Below are 23,147 nucleotides of genomic sequence, written 5' to 3'. Positions count from 1 at the left end.
CACATTATCCCAGCCTAAATTCCTCAGTCAACTAACACAGGCAGAAAGTAATGTATTTACAGTATGGTGGATTTATTGGTTGCACATTTCTTCTGTTTCTCTTTTCCTTAATCCTAGCTCCTCTATGTATAGTCTAGCCCTGGAACCAATTAGGTTATTTATAAACTACTGGCGTTTTGTATGGTCGTGACCTTCACAGAGCAAATCAAAGTGCCCTCTCCTTCACCATCCTGATAAATATTTAGTTTGATTTACAATCAGAAATTCTTCATATTTTACTATTTGAATTCCCCAAAATACTACATAGCAAAGGTGAAATATTCATTGTTGTGATGGGTTTTCTCTAACTTCCTCTATGACTGACCTTTTGAAGTTGCCTTTCTCCTTAAAAAAAATAAATCAGGTTTTTAAGTTCCCCTGGATGTTACCTTTTAGCTCATAGAAGTTCTAATTGAGTCAAGTTTTCTTTTCAATGTACCAGATTCCACAACTGCAATTTCACTGTTACTTAGAAGCCTAGACTAAGAACAGATGTGATATGTACCTTAAATATGATCCCCAAAAGCAACAAAAAGAGAATGTCTGTTTAACATAGCCATTTTTATACTAATGGTTAAGTGGTGGTTGGCTGCCTGATACAAAAGATTTTTTTTATCTTTCTCTGAGGCATAGTTCTAGACTGAACTCTAATTATTTTTCCTGGGCTTCATGTAAGATGAAAGAAATTTACACTGCCTACCAAAGGGAGTCTGGTATTTATGAAGTGCTCAGAGTAGTAGGAAAACCTTTCAGTGACAGAGCAGGGCTGAGAATGACTTCCTTCTGGGGAAACTGAGTCAAAGGAACACATTGTCTTGTTCTTGGAAGAAGAATTTGCTGTAGAAATCTGGTACTGGGCATAAGCAAATCACCCTGGTATTTGTCCCATGGTATCAAATTCTCAGACTACTGTTTTATTTTGCAAAAATAGAACTCCACACAAGTGTTAAAAATATACTGGACATCAGGGACTGAAAATGAATAGGTTTATTGCTTAGCTGACATTTTTTGTTCATTGTTTTCATATTCTCATATGTCAGGAGGCCCTGACACCTACTATACTAAAAGCCACATCACTAAGAGTGACAAAAATGGCAACACTTATCTAGTATTTACTACGTAACAAATACTCCATCAAATTTTCAAGTGATATCTTCTACTGAATGGCTGAGTTCTTTTGCTGTGTTTTCTCCCCATATTAACTGCTAGTGTCTTTTAGAATAAAACTTTGTTCTCTTAGATATTCAAGAATCTTCCCTCTCTTGGTGTTTCCATCAATTTGTAAGCCCATTTAGACACTTTATCTAAGATAATGTATTTTCTATTGCTATCAGTGGAATTTTAGCATTAGTGTCAAATAGCACCTAATCACTTCAGGCAAAAACTGACTTTCTATTTTGAAGTCAGCTTAAGCGAGACCTGCCTTGTGCTTAATTGCGTTAGTTATTTCCTCCTGTCCCCCACAAGGGAGCCTTCAAAATGAACAGTGACTAACTCTGGTTTACTTCCACTTGAATCTTTCCTAGACAGTAATGTTTTTCCATTTTAATTAGAATGATGTCTTCTTGGCTTTGCCCTTTAGCCACTGTGAAAATATTTGCTTCATTCTTGCTTTCCAGGATTGTATATCTGTGGATTGCTTCACTCCAGGTATGACATTTAGCGTACATAATGTTTCCTAACCTTTCTCTTTCAGTTCCAGATGTGCTCCTTCCCCATAAACCAGACCACCAAGTCTCTCAGAGTGAACCTGGTAAATGAACTATTTATTTTCCCAATTAGGAAGTATATTTTTCAAAATCTATTATTGAGGCAATTTTTTTTAATGGTTGTGATATAGAAGAAGTTTGAAGAAAATTATGGATATAAAATATACACTTCTTTTTGGGAAGTTTTAATCATACAATCTGTTTGAATTTTTTCCCTGGTTAACATTAGGGAATAGTGTATGATTAGTTTACTTTTTCTGGGAGTGTTTTTGATGAGTAGGAGGTTGTGCTAAAATTATAAGAAATAATTATTAACTAAGCCAACCATTTTTACCTTCTTTCAAAATATAAATATAGCTACATTCCAATGGTAGGTGTACATTTAAGTAAAACATGGAGGAGCCTACTCAAAAATTTCCTTAAATTGACAGTGAATGCAAACTTTAATATTTTAACTAAACTAAGTTTCCCAGGTGGCATCTAATATATAGAATTTTCTCATATTTATTATGATTCTTAGAAAATGTTTAAAGGTTCAAATGAATGTATGTAGAAACAAATTATTTTTACTTCACCAGGTAGTAATTCTCACAAATATGTTTCTTTGGTTTGCTTTTGGCCTAGTTCTGCAACCTGTTACCTTTAGAATTGATCTACCAGAGGCAACAATAGGTAATAGTTTTCCCATGTTGACTACCTCTAATTATTTTCTTTATTACCATCAGGATTACAGGTCTTTCTCAAACAATCATATTGAAATGTCATCTCTTCTTAAACCATTCCATCACTTCATTCTCATTATTACTCTTTCCCAACTAGAAAAGTAATGGTTTCACTGCTGTAAAAGCTTTCCTCTGAAGACCAACTTAAGACAGCTCACTACCAAGTCCGTCCTTACCTACCTCACTTATCTCTGTTCAGAATGACTCCACCTTACTCATGCCTATCCAGCTAACATTTTCTGCTGGTATGATGGTTCTCAGCTCTACTGTTACGATGTACTAGTAAGTTGTAAAAGGTACTGGCAAGTAATTATCATTAATATTGCTCAAGATACTGATATTTGCCAATGGTTTATTTTAAAAAATTAACTTGAGTCTATGGCCATACCACCCTGAACACACCCAGTCTGATCTAAAAAATAAATTTGAGCTGACATAAGATGATCATAGCAAACACAATGATGATATTCTCATTCATTTTGTAACCCTCTGTGCTGTGTTAGGTGGGAGAGCTATAGCTGACAGACTCAGGACTGAGACTGGCCCACATACCATCTTACCAGGTGTGGTCATGGGGTGTATCAAGCACTGAATGTCATTTATTATCTATCCTAGTGGAAAAAAACAGTTGAGAACCATTATTCCAATATTCCAGTCATTTTCCTGAAGGTTCTATGCACATTTCATGTCCTTCTCCATGACTCAATGTTTTCTATTTTCTGTTTCAAATGAAAGAATCTCATGTAATATTCTGGTCTGGTGCTGGCTTTTGAATCTAGAGATTGAAAACCTTGGTGCTTATCTTTGCAGCTCCTTTAGAGACCCGAGGCAGCCCTTTCATTCCCATGATTTCACCAAGTCCTAGTCAAGAGGAGCTACAAAGCACTCTGGGTAAATTTTGTTTTGCTATTTCAGTCCAATGAAGACCTACCTTTTACAGATTTCCCTGAAAGAAGCCATAAGTACATTGTGTTCATGGGTTATTTCCAAGCAATAGAAGGTCTCTCTTTATCATTACACAAAAATCTCCATTTCACTTCACTCTTTTACATTAATTGTATATTTGTCCTAATATTTATGGTGATTTTAAGATAAAATGAGAATATTTCAAAGCATCCTGAAAAATTTTACGTATCCGAAAAAGCAGAATGTTCCCAAAGTGTATTAATGCTATATTTTTTATTGCTTTTTCTGAATTTGAAATTGCACATGGGAAAAAAAATTGAATCTAGTATTTATTGAGTATTTTATGGTCACTAAGCACAATGCTGAGCAATGGGAGTTTCAAGATAAAACTGTTTTAAAAATGGGCCCTTTCCCTGGAGAGCTTGCCATCTAACACAGACAGGGCTTAGCGACCGTGGTGCTTCTCAAGTGCCACCCAGTGCATTACACATGTTTTTTCATTTAAGCCACATAACAGCTTTGTGAGGTAGGTTCTACTACTTGCTCCATTTTACAGATTAGAGAATTGAGGGACAGAGATTTTAAATTTGGGCCAAGTCGCACAGCTAATGTCAGAGTGAGATTGGAACCCACACACTCAGTCACCAGAGCTCCTGGGAATCACCCCAGTGTTCTGCTTTACAATGAGTGTGATAAAGAAGTGAGCAACATGCTGAACAAGGAAAATACTTGTAGCCATCAGGGAGGGCTGCCTAGAGGAGGTGACACACTGGGTGTTCAAGTTGGAGTGACAGTTGAAGTGAAAGATGCAAAGTTCCTTTTGGGTTAAAGACAGGTGGGAATGAGGCACAGGGTGAAGACTGACGGCCAAACTAACCTGTTGAGCAGGCAGGTCACCTGCAGAAGTGAGGATGGATGAGCCGGGACAGTTGCTAGGGAGGAGCTGGGAGTTTCGAGGAGTTCATTGTACAGGAAATGCCAGTTTGCCTGACTCTAGGCTGAGCGTGAACCAGAAAACAAATGTTCCCAGCCTGTGATTTTGGCTGCTCTGCCCTGCCCTGTCCATGGCACGTCACACATGGCCGTATTTAAATTAGCAGCCTTGTTTTTATCCCTTCATCCTCTTCAAATAAATCCATTCTCTGTATATGTCTGCTGAAATGAAGTTACTGATCAAATTTTTAAATGACATTCTTTTTGGAGAAAAAATTGAAAACTGAATGAGCAAATACACCCTAATTATCAAATATTCGTCTGTTGTAGTCTAGGCCCACAAGGTCAACATCCCCCATTATGGTGAAGTCAAAGGTACTTTCAAGAATCACTGCCAGATATGCTAATTATTTATCTTCCACTCCCTTTAAAAAAAAAATCTTGGTTTATTGACACAAGAACCATCACCTGCTATTTATGTCAAGTATCTCACTTGTGAGCTGAATCCAGATTATAAAGCAAAGCAGAAAAAAAAAGATGACAATATACTATTTGTACCAATTATTTTCCTTGACTCCAGTATGTGTCAAAGTGAACAACATAATTTCCTGTCTCTGCATAATGTTGTAATGAATCCAAGATATTATTAAGGGTGGAACTATTGCCACGCTTATTTTTTTCTTTTGTCAGGAGAAATGTGTCTGTATGTCAATAAACATAGACTTTGTTTTCATGTGAGGAAAATGGGATAATATTTATTCTTATATGGTGTAAATACCATATATATGACCTATTTCTTTTCCAGCTCACCTCAGTAACTTGTGGAATTTATGGAATAGGTAGAAGACATGAAGGCAGTTAAGAGGCACATCCAAGTATAACCACCTCCCAGAGTGTTTCTCCTAAACAATAATCCTGAGCTAAAAGCTTTTGGACATCCTTAAAATAATCATTAAAATAATTAGTGCAAGAAGAGAGAAAATACAATAAATGAGAGTTATTAAAATGAACCATTAACTTTGAATTATTATGATTACTGAGCATACTTATAAATGTAATTTTCCCTTTTATTATTGCTTGGGGCAGTAAAGAGTGGTTTTTTGATATGTTCATAATGGGTAATTATTTAAAGCAAGCCATCTTTCTGTGCTTTTATCCCCAGCAGAAACAGACCAATCCACCCAGGAACACTTCACAACTAAGATTCCACGAACAACTGAATTGGCAAAGACAACTCAGGGTAAATACTCTTTTTCTACCTCTGGATAGTAACTCTTCTTTCTTCATTTTTAATTAGGAAATAAAATTTCTTTACAGAATGTAATTTCTCATCACAGCGAATTACTTGATTTTTTTTATTTCATAGGTGCAGCCAAATAGGAATAGCCACATGACTATCAGTTGAATGTAGGGAACACAAGTTTTTTAGTCAGAGCTTTGCTTTTGAATGTATGGTTCACTACTTGATGCTAATAACTAACAATGAAAGCTCTTTTTTTTTCATTTCTTAACTGACCTTCATTTGCCTCAGTTTCTACATCTGATAAATAAGAATATTTATTATCTTCCTCTCTCACCCTTTTCTCTCGTTTTTCTTCTTGTGTTTCCCCAATTTGATGAACATAGTGATATTGTGGCCTCAGGAAGTAAACTCACCTACACAAACCTCTATCTCATCGGCCTGCTCTCAGAAGGATGTTTTTATTCTACCTGGGTTATAACCATTTTGGATTTCCAGTATTTTCATGTTTTCTTTATTTTTTTTTTCCTAAATGATCCCTTTTGTCCACCTGTGCTTCTTTCATATGGAAGGAAGCCCCAAAAACAAAAGCAAACATTTTTTGAGGAGTTGGAAGACAAATTTATTTTATTCATTGTCAGTTTTGAATTGAGGGTGGGGGAAATTCAATGGAAGAAATTTGAAATAAAAGAGTAAATGATAATAAAAGAAAGCTAATTTTATGGTATATATTTTATAGTAAGTAGTGCAGTCCTTATTAAATAAATAACTGTGAACACTATGACATAGGATAGTTCTTGTAAATTTTCTATATCTTTTTTACTTGTTTGGTTTAATTTTTATTACATTTTAAATGTTTATTTACTTTATTACCTTTCCAATTATTAAATTTTTATTTATTTATAAATCCACACAAGCCTAATACAATGACAGCCCTCCCACATCCTCATTAATAACAGAACAAGAGATGTTTAATCATGTTACCTTCATACTCCAAGCACATTTTTATAAGGGTTTTTTTTTTTTATGTTTTTGAAAACCTTTTAAATGTCTGGCTTAATAGAAGATACTTGGATTCTCATAATCAAGCATATCAATTTTTGTAGCAAAATAGATAACATACATGCAATAAAGCAGCATAAATAAAGACTATTCATTTCAGGTTGTGTTGCCAAATAAGAAAAAGTTTTCAGTTTTTTAAAGCTTTATAGATTTCAAAATTGTGGGTAAAAAATCATAGGGCGCTTCTGTTTTGTTTTGCACTTTCTTACTTTAATTGGAATATCAGTATTGTGTCACCATTATGAATGTACATGGAATTTTTATTAAATCCTTCTAAAGCATGGTTATATTAGATAGAAGCTTCACAGTTGATTGGATGTATATCCAGTATCTGATGTCATTATATGACTTGTCTTAACATGTTTATATAATGTACTATATTTTAAGTATTTTATGTTCTGAGGATCTTAAGCCTTATCTGAACCACCCAAGGAGTCACACTTTTCTAGACTGTGCCACGGACCTTGAGAGTGGGCTCACCAGGGATTCATTTGCATGAGGTGACACAGGACATCCTAGGAAAGAATCCATTTTAGGAATGAGAGTAGCATCCAGGACCTGGCCCAATAACGCTGCTTAAGGGGAGGGGGCGAACTTTAGTAAAGGCCTGCTATGTGTCACTAGGAGCACCTTGTGGCCCAGTCCTCATAAATGTGTGCCTGACCTCTATAGAAGAAGAGCCCAATCAACCATTCTGTTTTTGATGTGCTCTGTTAGGTTTTGTTTTTAATATCAAGCATCAGGAGCACAAAACAGCACACAACAATTTGACAGAGATGCTGTAGTAGTAAGATGTTCCTCTTGATGTCTGCATTCTACCCATGCACGTACCATGACCCTTCCAGACCCTCATCCCTGGGACACAAGTGCTCCGAAGAAACTCCAGCACCTTTTCTCTGTGGCACCCTTGCTCTGTTGTCTACTGAGGCAGCTCCCTGATGCATCCTACAGCCCCGAAATACTCAGGCTCTTCTGCTTTGCCCTTCTCATCTCAAGCCATAGTAGAAATCCACTTGGCTGGGGGCATTTGGGGAATGTTTTGATTATCTTACTCCTTTCAGCCCTCTGATACTTACCCCACCCAAGGAGAGTTGAATACTCCTTCCCTTCTCCCTATACTGGACAGAACATGCATCATTCAAAATGTTTCTCCTATAATCCCTCTTTGTTTAGTGTTGATGTTATTGTCAGACCGTATTTTTAATGTTTGTTTTACATAGATTTTTATAAAACTATTCAGTTATGAAGCCATCTTTTAAAATTATTTTTATTATTGGTCACCAAAAACTACATGGAGATGTTTACATAAGTACCTTGTCACAGAGCTCCTATGTCTTGTTTTGTTTGTTTGTTTGTTTTAGTTTATGATTCAAACCCTAAAGTAGCTTTCTCAAGACTATGTGTTATTTGGAGATGAGCTTTCTGAGTAGTTCATAGCCTAAATTAAAATTATAATTCAGCTCTTTAAGGAAAGTTCTTTCTAGATTTAAGTAGAGACTGGAAAAAAATTTTAAATTCTGATCCAGTGGCTTTGAGATAATTAATATAGTGCTGATTACTTTTGTGTTCTGCTCTGTCTCTTTTCTGTCTAAAGTTTTAAAATTTATATTTTTTTCTAAAATGAGGCTAATAAGAACCATGATTGTTGTAGTCCTTTAAGTGAAAATAATCTAACACAAAAGAAATTAACATGAAAAGGTAAAATACGTTAATTTGACAGAGAATCCTGTCACTCTCAAAGAAAATTAAAGAATAACACGCATTTTAGGTGTTGAGAATTTACAGTTTATAACATCAGTATCTCTGTTCACTCTAGTTATTACACTTTGAATCTTCAGAGAATTTCAATATGTGTCTGCTCTTTTTGGCAAGAAGTATGGCAAAATTCTGTTCATCAGTGTTTACATTGGAAGCTTATAAATGAGCTACATTATAATCTGTTTGCAGGTGTATTTTTTAAAATTTGTTAGGTAAAGTATTGCTGATTTATGGTTATATAAACACTCACTCAAGATGAGAGCAAAACCAATGTAAAGATGTAATTTACTTACAAGTTTGCAAGAAAACTTGCTAACTCGTCTCCACCCTCAGCTAAAGCATTACCAAGGAAGTTGGAGTTAGGAGGCAGCGTGCTGTGCCAAGGGGGCTGAGCAGGGAAGGGAGGATGGAAAAATTCCAGGATGAATGCATACTTGGAAACTTTAGGAAGCAAAAATATTTTAGCTGAGTTTTTCGTGAATTTGCCTGTTCATAGTAGTCGCTCATTTTTTAATTTATTCAGCGAGTCTTCAGTAGGAGTCCTCACTGTGCCAGGCCCTGGATTACAGGAGCAGGAAGCAACAAGTTGATGTGTTGGTCCCAGAGCTTATGTGAGTTCTTGCTCCTTGCTCCCCTCTCTCAATGGGCAGGACACCAGAAGTTATTTTCTCTCATCCTAACGCTGTAATCAATGGCACCGAATATTTATTCATTTCAGGGTTCAGGAGTTAATACATTTTGATAGAGATCATGCTTTTACTATTTTCTTCTTACCTACCTCAAAATATTTTACTTTTTGCCTTTAAGATTATTTGTCTTTTTTGGCAAAATACCACTTCACAGTGACTACCTAAGTGAATGATGTGGATAGATGGATAAATGGACAGATGGACACACAGATGGACACATGGATGATAGATGGATGATTGGCTGCCTTATATGTTTACCATATTAAACAACCATCTGGTAAAATAAATCCCCTTGAAAAACGGACTAAATGATGACACCCTTAACACACGTTAGAAATGATCTACCTCACTCTGACAATGTACATCTTTAATATTCAGTCATGAATATTTTCACTTGTTTTATTTTCTTTTAGCATCAATGTCTCAATGCATAGCTGAAGGCTGCAGGATGTTCTTTGTACTTTCATGCAAAGTATACAAGTTGTTGGTCCCTAGGGTTCTAAATCTCCATTTAGTGGGCTTTGGAATGTTGGATATTAAACACAAAGCATTTCCTCTCTTTCAGTACCACACAGATTGTACACTACCCCTGTGAGGCCTAGGATACCAGACAAACCACACATCAGACCTGGTAAGTTATTTCTTTTTCTGATAACCTAAACAATCAGCACATCTGAGAAGATATAAAATGTATTGAAACAGACATATGCACCAAAGGAGAGCTGTATACTTGAACTGAAATAAAAGACATACGTACAGAAATTCTGGTCCTTGCAGGGAAGTTGCGAGGTAATGATGAATCCATGGAAGTGACAAAACTTGACTGAAGATTTTAAGGAGGGTCAGATTCAGAGACCACTATAGAAACTTATCAGTATAAATTATTTTAAATAGTATTTGTGCATAACTCACACATGTACACTCCTTCAATTTTCCATGACACATATATAGCATTAGCATTCTCTGAAATATTAATTGCTTTCAAATATTATCTTTTTCTATTAAAATTTTTTTATTGTGCAAATACATTTGTCACCATTTTCCCCACCACTACTTTCCCCTGCACCACCCTCCCCCACCTCCCACCCTCAATTCTTCCCCACTTTGGCTTTGTCGATGGATCCTTTATACATGTTCCTTGACTTGACCCTTCTCCTTTTTTTCCCCATTACCTTCTTCCTCCTTCCTTCTCGTTACTGTTGGTTTCTTTTTTCTTTCAATGTTGCTGATTATATTTTCCTTGGTTGTTTGTTTTGTTGATTAGATTCCACTTACAAGTGAGATCATATGGTATTTGTCTTTCGCCCCCTGGCTTATTTTGCTTAGCATAATGCTATTGATTTCCATCCATGCTGTCATGAACTACAGTAGCTCTTTCTTTCTTTCTGCTGTGTAGTTTTCTATTGTGTAAATGTACCATTGTTTTTTGACCTGCTCATTTACTGATGGACACTTAGGTTGCTTCATGCACTTGGCTATTGTAAATTGTGCTGCTATGAACATTGGGGTGCATAGGTTCTTTTGAATTGGTGTTTTAGGACTCTTAGGGTATAATCCCAGAAGTGGAATGGCTGGGTCAAAAGGCAGTTCCATTTTTAGCTTTTTGAGGAAATTCCAAACTGTTTTCCACAGTTACTGCACCAATCTGCATTCCTGCCAACAGTGTACTAGGGTACCCTTTTCTCCTCAACCTTGCCAGCACTTGCTCTTTGTTGATTTGTTTATGATGGCCATTCTGACTGGTGTGAAGTGGTATCTCATTGTGGTTTTAATTTGCATTTCTCTGATGGCTAGTGATGATGAGCATCTATTCATATGTCTCTGGATCTGTGTATGTCCTCCTTGGAGAAGTACCTGTTCAGGTCCTTTGCCCATTTTTTAATTGTATTGTTTGTCTTCCTGTAGTGGAGCCTTGTGAGTTCTTTATATATTTTGGAGAACCCCTGTCTGAGGGATCATTGGCAAATATATTTTCCCATACAGTTAGTTCCCTTTTCATTTTGCTGATGTTTTCTTGAGCTGTGCCGAAGCTTCTTATTTTGATGAAGTCCCATTTGTCTATTCTTTCCTTTATGTCCCTTGCTCTATGGGACATATCAGTGAAAATATTGCTGCATGGGATATCTGAGAGTATCCTGCCTACATTCTCCTCTAGGAGTTTTATGGTATCGTGACTTATATTTAAGTTTTTTATCCATCTGAGTTTATTTTTGTGTACAGTGTAAGTTGGAAGTCAAATTAATTTTTTGCATGTAGCTGTCTAGCTCTCCCAACACCATTTGTTGAAGAGGCTGTTTTTATTCCATTTTATGCTTCTGCCCCCTTTGTTGACTATTAATTGACCATTGAGACATGGGTTTATTTCTGGGCTCTCTATTCTGTTCCATTGATCTATGTGTCTGTTCTTATGCCAGTACCAAATGGCTTTGATTACAGTAGCATTGTAATATTGTTGGATGTCAGATATTGTGATCCCCCCTACTTTATTCTCCTTTCTCAAAATTGCTGCTGCTATTCAAAGTCGTTTATGGTTCCATATACATTTTTAAATGTTTGTTCTATATCTGTGAAATACGTCACTGGTATTTTAATAGGGATTGTGTTGAATTTATAAATTGCTTTGGGTAGTATGGACATTTTGATGTTAATTCTTCCAATCCATGAACATGGTGCATGCTTCCATTTATTTATGTCTTCCTTAATTTCTTTCTTCAGTGTGGCATAGTTTTCTGTGTACAGGTCATTTACCTCCTTGGTTAGGCTTATTCCTAGGTACTTTATTTTTCTTGTTGCTATGGGAAATGTGATTTTTTTCCTGATTTTTGATTCTGATATTTCATTATTGGTATACAAAAATGCCTTCAGTTTCTACTGTTTTGCTAAATTAACTTATTAGGCCAAATAGTTTTTTGGTGGAGTCTATCGGGTTTTCTATGTACACTATCATGTCATCTGCAAACAATAATAGTTTTACTTCCTCCTTTCCAATTTGGATGCCCTTTATTCTTTTTCTTGTCTGATCACTGTGGCTAGGACTTCCAACACTATGTTGAATAGTATTGGTGAAAGCAGACAACCTTGTCTTGTTCCCAACCTTAGTGGGTAAGCTTTTAGGTTTTACCCATTAAGTATGATTTTGGCTGTAGATTTTTCATATATGGCCTTTATTATGTTGAGGTATGCCTACTTTATTCCCACTTTGCTGAGTGTTTTTATCATAAATGGATGCTGTACCTTATCAAATGGTTTTTCCATATCTATTGAGATAATCATGTGGTTTTTGTCTTTCCTTTTATGTGATGTATTACGTTTATTGATTTGTGAATATTGAATCATCCTTGCATCCCTGGGATCCACCACTTGATCATGGTGGATGGTCTTTGTAATGTATTGCTGGATGTGGTTTGCCAATATTTTGTTGAGAATTTTAGCATCTATGTTCATCAGTCTTCTTTCTTTCTTGTGTCTTTTTCTGGTTTTGGAATTAGGATGATGCTGGCCTCATAAAGAGAGTTTGGGAGCCTTCCCACTTCTTGGATTTTTTGGAATAGTCTGAGAATGACAGGGGTTAGCTCTTCCATAAATGTTTTGTAAAATTCTCCTGTGAAACCATCTGTCCCAGGGCTGTTGTGTGCTGAGAGTGTTTTGATTACTGCTTCAGTTTCACCAGCTGTTATCAGTCCATTCAGGCTTTCTGCTTCTTCATTCAGTGCTGGAAGGTTATATTTTTCTAGAAATTTGTCCATTTCATTGAGGTTTTCAAATATCTTGGCATATAATTATTCATAGTAATTTCTTACAATCCTTTGTATTTCTGTGGTATCAGATGTTATTTCTCCTCTTTCATTTCTGATATTATTTATTTGGGTTCTCTCCCTTTTTTTCTTGATGAGTCTGCTTAAAGTCCTGTCAGTTTTGTTTATCTTTTCAAAGAACCAGCTCCTGGATTGGTTGATCCTTTGAATTGTTCTTTTACAGTCTGTCATTCAATCCTGCTCTGATCTTGATTATTTTCTTCTTTCTACTCGCTCTGGGCTTTGTTTGTTGTTGTTTCTCCAGTCCTTGAAGCTGGAGAGTTAGGTCGTTTATTTGAAGTGTTTATCTTTTTTAGGTAGTCCTGTACCACTAGGAACTTCCTTCTCAGGACTGCCTTCACTGGGTCCCCTAGGTTTTAGACTACTGTGTGTTCATTTTCAATTGTTTCCAGAAACTCTTAGATTCTCCTTTTATCTCATTATTGATCCATTCATTGTTTAATAGCATGCTCCAAGAGTTGGAATGTTTTTGAGTTTCTTCCTTGAGGTTGGTTTCTAGTTTAAAGCCCTTGTGGTCTGAGAAAATCCTTGTTACGATTTAAATTTTCTTGAATTTGTTGAGGCTTGTTTTGTGTCCTATAATGTGGTCTATCTTTGAAAATGTTCCATGTGCATTTGAAAAGAATGTGTATTTTGCTTCTTTGGAATGAAAGGTTCTATATATGTCAGTTAAGTCAATTTGATCTAATGCTTTGTTCAGTTCCACAATATCCCTGCTGATAAATTATTTATCTTTTAAGAAAAGCTAGTCTCTTCAGTATAAAAGGCTCTCATCTGGGAGAATATTTTTATATGATTTCCTCTAATGATTAAAAAACAAACCCATTTTACAGGTTGTAAATAGCAAAAATAAAGGGATAATGACACACTGGAAAATACTTTAAATTTATTAAATTCTCCAAAGGTTCTACTATATGTCCCTTACTGGAGCTTGTTAAGGAAAAGTTAGCTGGAGAGGTTGATTTGGTCCATGTAAATCACTTCTATGCTAAAACACAAGTTGGACCAAAGACTGGGTTTTTCTGTGCTTTCCCCACTTTGTTTCTAAAAGTCTTCTTGAATTTCTAAATGATTAATCTGACTTATAAATTAATGTTTTGGTTGATAGCTCTCCAGGCACATGGAAGATAAAACAAATAATTATTTCTATCCTTTGGTTTATGGAAAGCCTTTAAGTTTTGGAGTATCCTCCAAATCCTAAAGATAGTTAGGCACAAAAGTCTTTTTATAAATAAATATATCTCCATATGACTTTTGTATCATGATAGCTGTTGAAAGCTGGTTATATTAGTTTCTACAAAATAATAAATAGTAGCAATAATGGTTAACATTGATTGAGTGCTTGCCATGCATCCTGTTAGGTAGCATTGAGGAAGACATGAGAAGAGCTAGCAAGTAGATTCAAAGTCAAGCAATGAGGCACCAGTCCTTGCTCTTTTAACCACAATACATTTAGTGCTTTTCCTTAAAGAGTCTTCTAAGCAAAGAATAAGATAACTGACCTCTGAAAATTGTGGTAATGCTGTGGCTGTCAACAGAGCAGAAGGGAAACTCCAAGGGTTTTATTACAGTTCTGGGTTAAGTGATGGACTTCTGCCAGGATTATCATGGACCATCTATACCTAGAGACTCATGGCAAAAGGACCATCAATTTCTGAGTTATGAATTCAGGCTTTGACAAATAAATACACTTCAAGTTTTAGTTTTCCATTAACATAGGTAATCCTGTATGTTCTTCAGTTCCATTTTGGAATGTATCTAGTGCTTATAAATGAAGCAAGATATTTCCCATTTAGAAATATAAATTCCTTTGGCAGTTATTTTTCCAAACTGAGTGATCAGATCAAAGTACAAACTCATGTCTCTATTTCCAAGTTCAAGCCTATGATTTTTATACCAGAATTGTGGTTTTTATATTTTGAATACTTTTTAGTAAGCCATTATTTTATTGCCTGGTTAAATGATTTACAGTTTTCTGGGAAGTTTTGTTTTCCATGGCTGCAAATTTTCATAAGAAAATGTCCGAATGATTTCTTTCCCACTTTATTGTAGTTCTGAATAAGACAACTACAAGACCTAGTAAACCAAAACCCAGTGGGACACCCAAAGGAAATGGAATGGGAACAGGTAATGTTCACAGATTTATTTCCTTTTGATGTTACCTAAACTATAAATATTTTCATTCAGTTTTTAGAATCTTGTTGAATTCTCACTTCAATTTTTTTTATCAGTATGGGAAGGTCTTAGCATAACAAATTTAAAATTGTGATCCATTCCAAAAATCAAAACTTCAAATATCTCTGTAAATAAATATTAAGGAAGGATTTATCATTTTTCTAAATCCAGTCCACTAAATTAACTACCATACATAATCTTGATTCTTTAAAAGAAACTGATTGAATATGAATAATTGAATTAAAATATCAAAATAGATGTCTTCTTTAATTTCAAAACACTTTTCATACATAGGTTTGGCCTTTGAGACTGAAATCACTTGGTTTTCAAGTTTATAATTTCATAAATATGGTTATAACTTTTTAAAGACCTAAATCTGTTAGAAATCTGGAATATAGTGTTTAAATAAGAAGGAGAATTGGCCATTGATCACCCTTGTTATAGTCATATTAATGTTTTCATATCATTCAGCTTAATTAAATGACACTGCCCTAACCTAGTCTGATCTGGGAGTAGACATCATACAGATAACTAGGACAATGACCTGATAAAAGATCAAACACCTAACTCACTAAATAAATAATTGGTAGTTTCAATGACTTAATATGGGATTGCATTATTCCCTTGTAATATTTTTTAAATAGTGTAAAATTTGTGCTTGTTTATGTAAAAAAAAAAAAAAAAGCATGAAAATTAGAATTTATTTTATGATATATATTTAATCAACCCATGATGGTTTCCTAATGAGAAAAAGATGTGAATAATACCTGAAGCTCTTCAGTGTGAAATCATTTAGATTTGTTTTAGATGCACTTTTTTTACTAGGTTATTACAGCGTCTGAAGTTCTAGGAATTCAGTTCCCTTCAAACCAAGTAATGAAACAACTGCTATAAATTCCTGACTCATGGAAAGTAAGAAAGAATTCTGTTATCTATTTGTGTTCAGATGCTCCTTTTATTTTCCCGACAGTGAGATTAGGCAATACATAGTTTCTCAAATTGACATAAACAATCTGGCTCTAAATAGAGCCAACTTCTTAATATTCAAAGTATTTCCCTCAAGTTTGTCTAAGTAGAAATAGAAGAAAGCATTTATGTCAACAAAGAAAATGAAAGAACAACTAGCTCTGATCAAACTTGAAAGCTTTCAACCTTCATCACAATCAAGCATTAATCCTCAGTAGGAAAATACTAATTGTTCTTCAGATGGAAATAGACTCATTATATTTTAGTTTATCAGCAATATAAATATTTTTTAGAGTCACTTGTAATACAAACTGATATATATATTTACCCTGTTTTGTAGATGAAGTCAACTATGTAATAACTCATCTAATGAGCCTCACATGATCCCTAATCAGGGTTTCTTTGATTTAATTAGTTAGTTGCTCATTGAAAGGGGCTGGTGAGAATAGGAAGACAAAGCTGAGTTTACTCTTTGCCCTATCCTTTCTCCACCTCCATCCCCAACAAAGCCATGTTGCAGCTAGTCTATGTTCTAATGTCTGTCTATTGGGATTTCCCTTCAGGGAAATACTTGCACCCACCTACAGGGAGTGATTTCAGCATGTAGTATTCAATTGTCAGATCCTTCAGGGTCAGCCTCTCAAGATCTGGATAGTACATTTTCTTGTCAACCACAATAATACATAACAGCCAAATGACACCACAGGAATACAAGGTTGGTTCAACAGCCAAACAAATTAGTGTAATTAACCACATTAACAGAACAAAGGAGACAAATCATATGATCCTCTCAATAAATACAAAAAACAACCATTAGACAAAATTCATGATGAACTCTCAAAAAACTAGAGCTAGAAAAAATTTTCCTCACTGAAAAAGGGCATCTGTGGAAAAAACTACAGTTAACATCATACTTAAGAGTGAGCCTAAATATTATTTCTCCTAACATCAAGAACACAAGCAAGGATTATTATTTCTTACCACTTCTATTGAAAGTAGTAGTGGAGTGTGTAGCCAATGCAATAGAGCAAGAAAAGAAGTAAGTTGTATAAAAATTGGGTATCACAGATGACATTATTTAGCATCTTATGAAAGGAAAATTTAATGGCTCTCAAATTATTTGCCAGGGAATGTTTTAAAAAATTGATAAGAAAAACAATGTTTAAATATATTTTTTTCTCCAGGTTATAGATTTATATGAGTTTACCTTTCTTTGATTCTGCATAGTTTTCATCAGATTTTTTACAGAAATGCAGGTATTCACATTCAGTTTATTTTCTTCTCTGACCCGCTCTCTCATTCATACTCTCTTCTAGCCTCCATTGAGCCTTAATCAGACAGCATTTCTCTGTCACCTAATTCCTTATCCAACTTTTGACATCTTGCCCAGAATATTTGTCTTTCCTATCCATCTCATATGCATATCTCCTATAGTTTTCCTGCTTGAAGTTTTCAGCCCAGATACTTCATAATACAAAAAAAAAGAAAAGAAAAGAAAAAAGAAAATGAGTTGATAAAGAAGCAATTAGGATATAAAGGACACATTCTTCATGATCTTAAGTGTCTTAAGGTTGTGCCCTTGGAAGAATAAAAGAGAAAGATTCTAAGCCTTCAAAAATATTCAACTTTTGAATATTTGGACCTCTATAAAAATTGTTCCAGTGATTCCATAAACCACAGAAATCTTTAAACCATATTGAGCTAAGTGTCTTATTTTATAACATTATTACAGATATTTTTCCTGCTTTATGTGCATTCCATACCTATGTGCGTAAATATTTCTCTATCTCAAAGTTAGAAAGTGCAAGAGATTGGGGTTTTAGGTAGGTCATTGTTCCAGCATCTCTTTTTTTCATGGTTCCTAGAGCTGTGTCTCAGCTTACTTGATGTATTCTACATATTATAACCAAACTGAGATCTGATTTCAGAGATGCAACAAGGATGCACTAGATCAGGGGATCACATAACCTCAGCCCACAGGCCAAATCCAGCTCACTGTTTACTCTTGTAAATAAAGGTTCTTGAAACATAGCTTGCTTTCACAATATGGGAGAGCTGAATAGTTGTGACAAAAATATATGGCCCGCAAAGCTGAAAATACTTACCATCTGCCCCTTGACAAAAAAGTTTGCTGACCCTATATTAGACAGTCTCTCAACTTTCTCCCTATAGAAGACAGCTGTTGAGTTGTGCAGCTATTTCATTTAACCATTTATTGAAGGTCCACTATATGCCAGGTAAAATGTACTTTGGAAATCACCTTGGCATATGTGCTTTGGCAGATATGTTCAATATCTAGACTCAAGACTCCCTTTTCTACATCTTAATGAGGCGCACTTCATTGCCCCCATATGAATTGTGCTTGACAACCAGAACCCAGACTCCTGGGTAAGGAATATGTTTGAGCTGTGGCTAAACTTTCAGTCTTCTGGCTCATCACTCCTGACTTTTTAGCTACATGCCAAGATTTAGAGACAATGGTGAAGAGTGCAATTATCCATAAATACTACCCTGTTTTGGTTATAGGAAATAAAGTCTCTGATACATTTGGAAACTGATGTCCAGTTTACTATGTTTCTTTGCAAAGTATTTGTTACCATGGTTAAAAATACCTGAATCATTATTCATTTTTGACAATAAATTCCTAAGAGGTTAACTGTGTAAATCCAGAAATTTTTGGAGAACTCACATTAGGCCGTAGGACTCATGGCGAAGCTCAAGTATTGGTGCTTCCAAAACCAACTCTGCACTTTAGAAAATATGGGGATTAATCCTGCCAGAGAGAAAAAGAATTTAGGTCACAGCCTGGGCCAGACTGGCTAACTATGTGCCAATTCCAGAGGATGCTTTCTCTGCCATATCTCTCTCACTGGCTTCCTCCTTTCCCTCCCTTTCCTTTCAGCTACCTTTGGCCCTCACTTGCTCACCTCTGATGCAGGGAAACAGAAGTTCATTGGTCTCCAGCTCTGTGCTCACACTGCTGCCTAGCTGACAGGCAAACCACACCTAGGTGGAGGCCAGGCCAGAACTGGATTTCAGTTTCCTGTCCCCAGTTCAACCTGCCATCCCTGAGCCCTGGGGCTGCCTTTTGCAGGGCTTTTACCAACATTCTCATCTACCACCAGCTTGTACGTATTTTACAAGCTAGTGAAAATCCACTTTATCAATGGACACTTTACTGATTTGGGCATTTACATTTAAGAATCATAACAATATGATGCTTCTGTCTCTACTGACACATAAAGTAAGAGAAAATGGCTGGCTTCTGCTGATTTCTCCATTAGAAAAGAAGCCAGGGGAGCGTATATCAATGGTCTTATTCATAAAGTAATCCTGCAGATCTTTGGATTCTCTCCTAGATCTGCATTTCACCAGCCCATGGCTTGGTGGATCTGGGATGCTGCTGGGCTGAGGGAGTCCTTGTGACATGGCTCGATGCTACATGCCTGCCAGTCATGGCCATTGAGCCTTTACACAGTGGTAGCCCTAGGACCAGTATAGGACCCTAGGGCTAACGTCACTTAGAGTCATTATAAGGAATAAAAGAAGGAAGAAAGTGACAAGAGAAAGATAGTATCTGTACTATTCCACTTAGGGCTTAAGAGATTGGCGTAGGTGCCGGACATATGTGGGTGTGAATCCCACCCGTTCTCACTGTGCTCCTTGGGCAAGTACTTAATCTCCTCTCCTCTTATCTTGGGTTTCCTCATAGGTGGCACCTGGGTGGTGTCACCCACACAGAAGACCTAGAAGGATCAAATCAGGTAATGAACATGAAAGGTGCTTCCACAGCACTGAATCAAAATTCTTCGACTTTTTTTTAAGGGTAGAAAAATTTGGAGAAGGACTATGAAGAAGTATACTGAAGCCAACTAGCCTTCCACAGTAGAGAATACATTTTTATTTACCCTTGAACAATAGTAGTAAATCAAATCCCACCAAGCCAGGTTATCCTAGTGACACAGATGAAAGTATTTTCCATTTCCCTGTGCGGTGCCCAGAGTAACCACCCACATGAGTCATTTCCCTGGCCCCATCACCACTGACAGCAGGGCGGAGCAAGAAAACTAATGGTCCGCTTGTTTTCACCATGCCTGCGGGGTTAGCCACAAAACAGTCACTGACCCCGGAAAAATTGCTCTTCGTACCAACCACTAAATGCCAATTAATTCATATAAACATTCACCATGATTTTGTATATTTTCTTTTATTCAAGCAGCAAAGAGTATGGGTTGTAATATTAGGGTTTTATAATTAATGTTATCATTGTTATTATAATGTTAATTATAATAATGTTAATAATATAACATTAATACCCATGTTGATTTATATTACAATATTATAATTAATAATATAATTTCATAAATTAATGTGGGAATATTATCTAATTTTTGGCAAGCAAAGCTCCTGTTGTATATTTAATTTAATGAGATGTGGTTTTGGTTGTTTGTCATGGTTGATATACTATTACATTAGTTAAATGTCCTTAATTTTTAACAGGTGAATTATTGTCAAATCCTGAAAGTATGGATTCTTCTTTTAGGATGAACCATTATATCTAATGTGATATTTACTTCTTACATCTAAAAATATCTGTTTCTATTCTTTCTTAATGAAGACTGTCAGCCATGTCAGGGAAGATTATTTTGTAATGTAAAAGAATAATCATAATATTAATAATAATAACAATAATAATAACAGGATGAAACCTAAATTGGTTTTCTCCACCATTAGGAGAACCACCCACACTCCAGGCATGGGTATTTAGGTAAATGGCTGAGTAATAACCACAAGATTGTGTTTGAAAAATTTAGGAGGTAAAATAGCACACAAAGTAATTTTCAGATTAGTTTCTTTCAAATTGCAATTTGGAGTTCTAGGCCTGCCCAGGATTAATTTACAAATCTCAAAGATACAGATCCAGTTTGTGACCTAACCAGTATGAGAGCCAAGGCCCCTCCAGAACTATTTTAAAAGTCAACCCATTAAGCACAAACCCAAACACATTGGAATTTTAGGGGTTTTTTAATGGGAGTAAAGGGGTTGGAAAAAATTTTTTTCAAAACCACAAAATGTACCCATAAGTACTGGAAAAGAATGGCCAGTCACTGTGGTGAACCTCCTGGTGAAGCAGAACTGCCCAGGAAGGCAGCGCAGGCAGCATGGAAAACTAACACAAAAACCACAAACCACAACTAAACGTTAACTCTTCAGGGAAAATACCACAACCAATGAAGGTAGCCCTTTGAAATTCTTCTGTTAGCAGGTGGGAGAAACCAATTAATACATCTGGGCACAAAATCACCAGTGTCCCTGCTCTGGAAAGAATGCACATTATCACTGATGACTCCACCAAGTTTCCGTGGATAACATTTAGCACATTTTTGCTATATATTTATGCCCTTTATTATCTCTGTTCATAGGGGTCAAGGGACCATTAGGTGTTGGTAGAAATAAGTCCGTGGACTCTACCCACTTCACAAAGAAACCAGGTAAGGGAAAGGATGCTGACTCCCTTACGCAGCTCTGCGCTGGAACATGGGCAGTAATGGCAGTACCATTTGTTGCAGTAGCAACAGCAGCATCTGCTTCTGTGCACAAGTTAAACATTGCTAAGAACCTCTGATGGGGTACCAGTTGAATAATTACTTTGTTTAATGTTCTGATGGTCCACAATCCACAAATGCTGATGGATCACTGTGGGTTCTAGTCTTCATCATGTTCAAGTTTTGCTCTTGTGTGTTTTACTACAATATCCTTTTGCCTAAAATGACTTTTTTTTTGAGAAGTTAAATGAGTTATTTACACAATGGAATTTAATGCTTAAAATGAATGAACTGTAGCTATGTGCATCAATAATGATGAATCTTCCACATAGTATTATGTTGGAACAACCAGGTAGCTCCACTTAGAGAAAGATACAATTGCATCTAGTCCTTATAGTATCCGATGATAAAAATCCATAGATTTATTTATTTATTTACTTATTTATTTATTTAGTGCTGAGAGAAATGTTTATGCATTAGATACAAAATATAATTGTATATATATTTTTTCTGTTCCATTATTTTATTTTTCTATTTTTTCTAATTTTTATTTTTTGTTCAAATACATTTGTCTCCACCTTCCCACCACCACTTTCCCCTGCCCCTCTCCCCTACCTCCCTCCCTCAATCCTTCCCTACTTTGACTTTGTCCATGAGTCCTTTTCACATGCTCCTTGACTTGACCCTTCTTCCCTTTATGTTTCTAATTTACAAATATGCTGTGTATTTTACCCCAAAATTATTTAATACCTGGTGACTTCAAAAATCTTTGCTTTGAATAAGAACTCTGTGCTTTTTGAAAAGATACTGTGTGAAACCTACACTCATGTATTAATGCCTGGCCTACAGATCTATATTCTACGAGCTCCGTGCACTCCCCCGACACACACACTTTCTCCTCTGCTAAGTACTCAAAGCCACGGGGCATTTTCCTGTATTGTCAATTATACATGATGATTTTTAAGTCAACATTATTGTGCAAAGAAAGAAATTAATTTTAAGTATATTTTATTGATTATGCTATTACAATTGTCCCAATTTTTCCCCTTTGCCCCCCTCCCTGCCTGGTACTCCCCTTTCCTTCAACAATATCCCCCTTTTAGTTCATGTCCATGGGTCATACATATAAATCCTTGGGCTTCTCCATTTCCTATACTGTTAACATCCCCCTACCTGTTTTACACCTACAAATTACGCTTCCTAATCTCCACCTCTTTCCCCATTCTCCGCCTCTCTTTTCCCCCTCACCACTGACAACACTCCATGTGATCTCCATTTCTATTATTCTGTTCCTATCTAGTTGTTCGCTTGTTTGTTTCTGTTTTTGTTTTTTAGCATCAGTTGATGATAGGCGTGAGATTGTTGTCATTTTACCGTTCATAGTTTTGATTTTCTTTTTCTTAAATAAGTCCCTTTAACATTTCATATTATAATAAGGGTTTAGTGAGGATGAACTCCCTCAGCTTTACCTTGTCTGGAAAACATTGTATCTGCCCTTCAGTTCTAAGTGATAGCTTTACTGAATAGAGTAATCTTGTTTGTTGGTCCTTGCTTTTCATCACTTTGAATACTTCTTGCCAGTCCCTT

At 35.9% G+C, this 23,147-nt stretch overlaps 1 protein-coding gene across 12 annotated transcripts in view; it reads left to right on the top strand.

Annotated features, from left to right (window-relative positions):
• The window catches only part of ABI3BP (ABI family member 3 binding protein), a 245,748-nt gene that overhangs the window by 184,961 nt on the left and 37,640 nt on the right, over window positions 1-23,147 (top strand). For 8 of the 12 annotated variants that reach the window (XM_054577379.1, XM_054577377.1, XM_054577373.1 and 5 more), the window contains 7 exons: window positions 1,736-1,792; window positions 2,373-2,420; window positions 3,281-3,361; window positions 5,472-5,549; window positions 9,624-9,689; window positions 14,926-15,000; window positions 21,438-21,506. In XM_054577379.1, coding sequence (XP_054433354.1) covers window positions 1,736-1,792; window positions 2,373-2,420; window positions 3,281-3,361; window positions 5,472-5,549; window positions 9,624-9,689; window positions 14,926-15,000; window positions 21,438-21,506 — 474 coding nt within the window. The remainder of the gene's footprint in view (window positions 1-1,735; window positions 1,793-2,372; window positions 2,421-3,280; window positions 3,362-5,471; window positions 5,550-9,623; window positions 9,690-14,925; window positions 15,001-21,437; window positions 21,507-23,147) is intronic. The other 4 variants (XM_054577381.1, XM_054577374.1, XM_054577383.1 and 1 more) reach the window with 2 other exon arrangements.

Source organism: Pteronotus mesoamericanus, unplaced genomic scaffold, assembly GCF_021234165.1.
Source record: "Pteronotus mesoamericanus isolate MK-2021 breed Mesoamerican mustached bat unplaced genomic scaffold, CSHL_Meso_final contig_42, whole genome shotgun sequence".
Classification (NCBI taxonomy): domain Eukaryota; kingdom Metazoa; phylum Chordata; class Mammalia; order Chiroptera; family Mormoopidae; genus Pteronotus; species Pteronotus mesoamericanus.
Note: the sequence above shows the minus strand (reverse complement) of the source record. Positions and strands in the feature narration are given on the sequence as shown.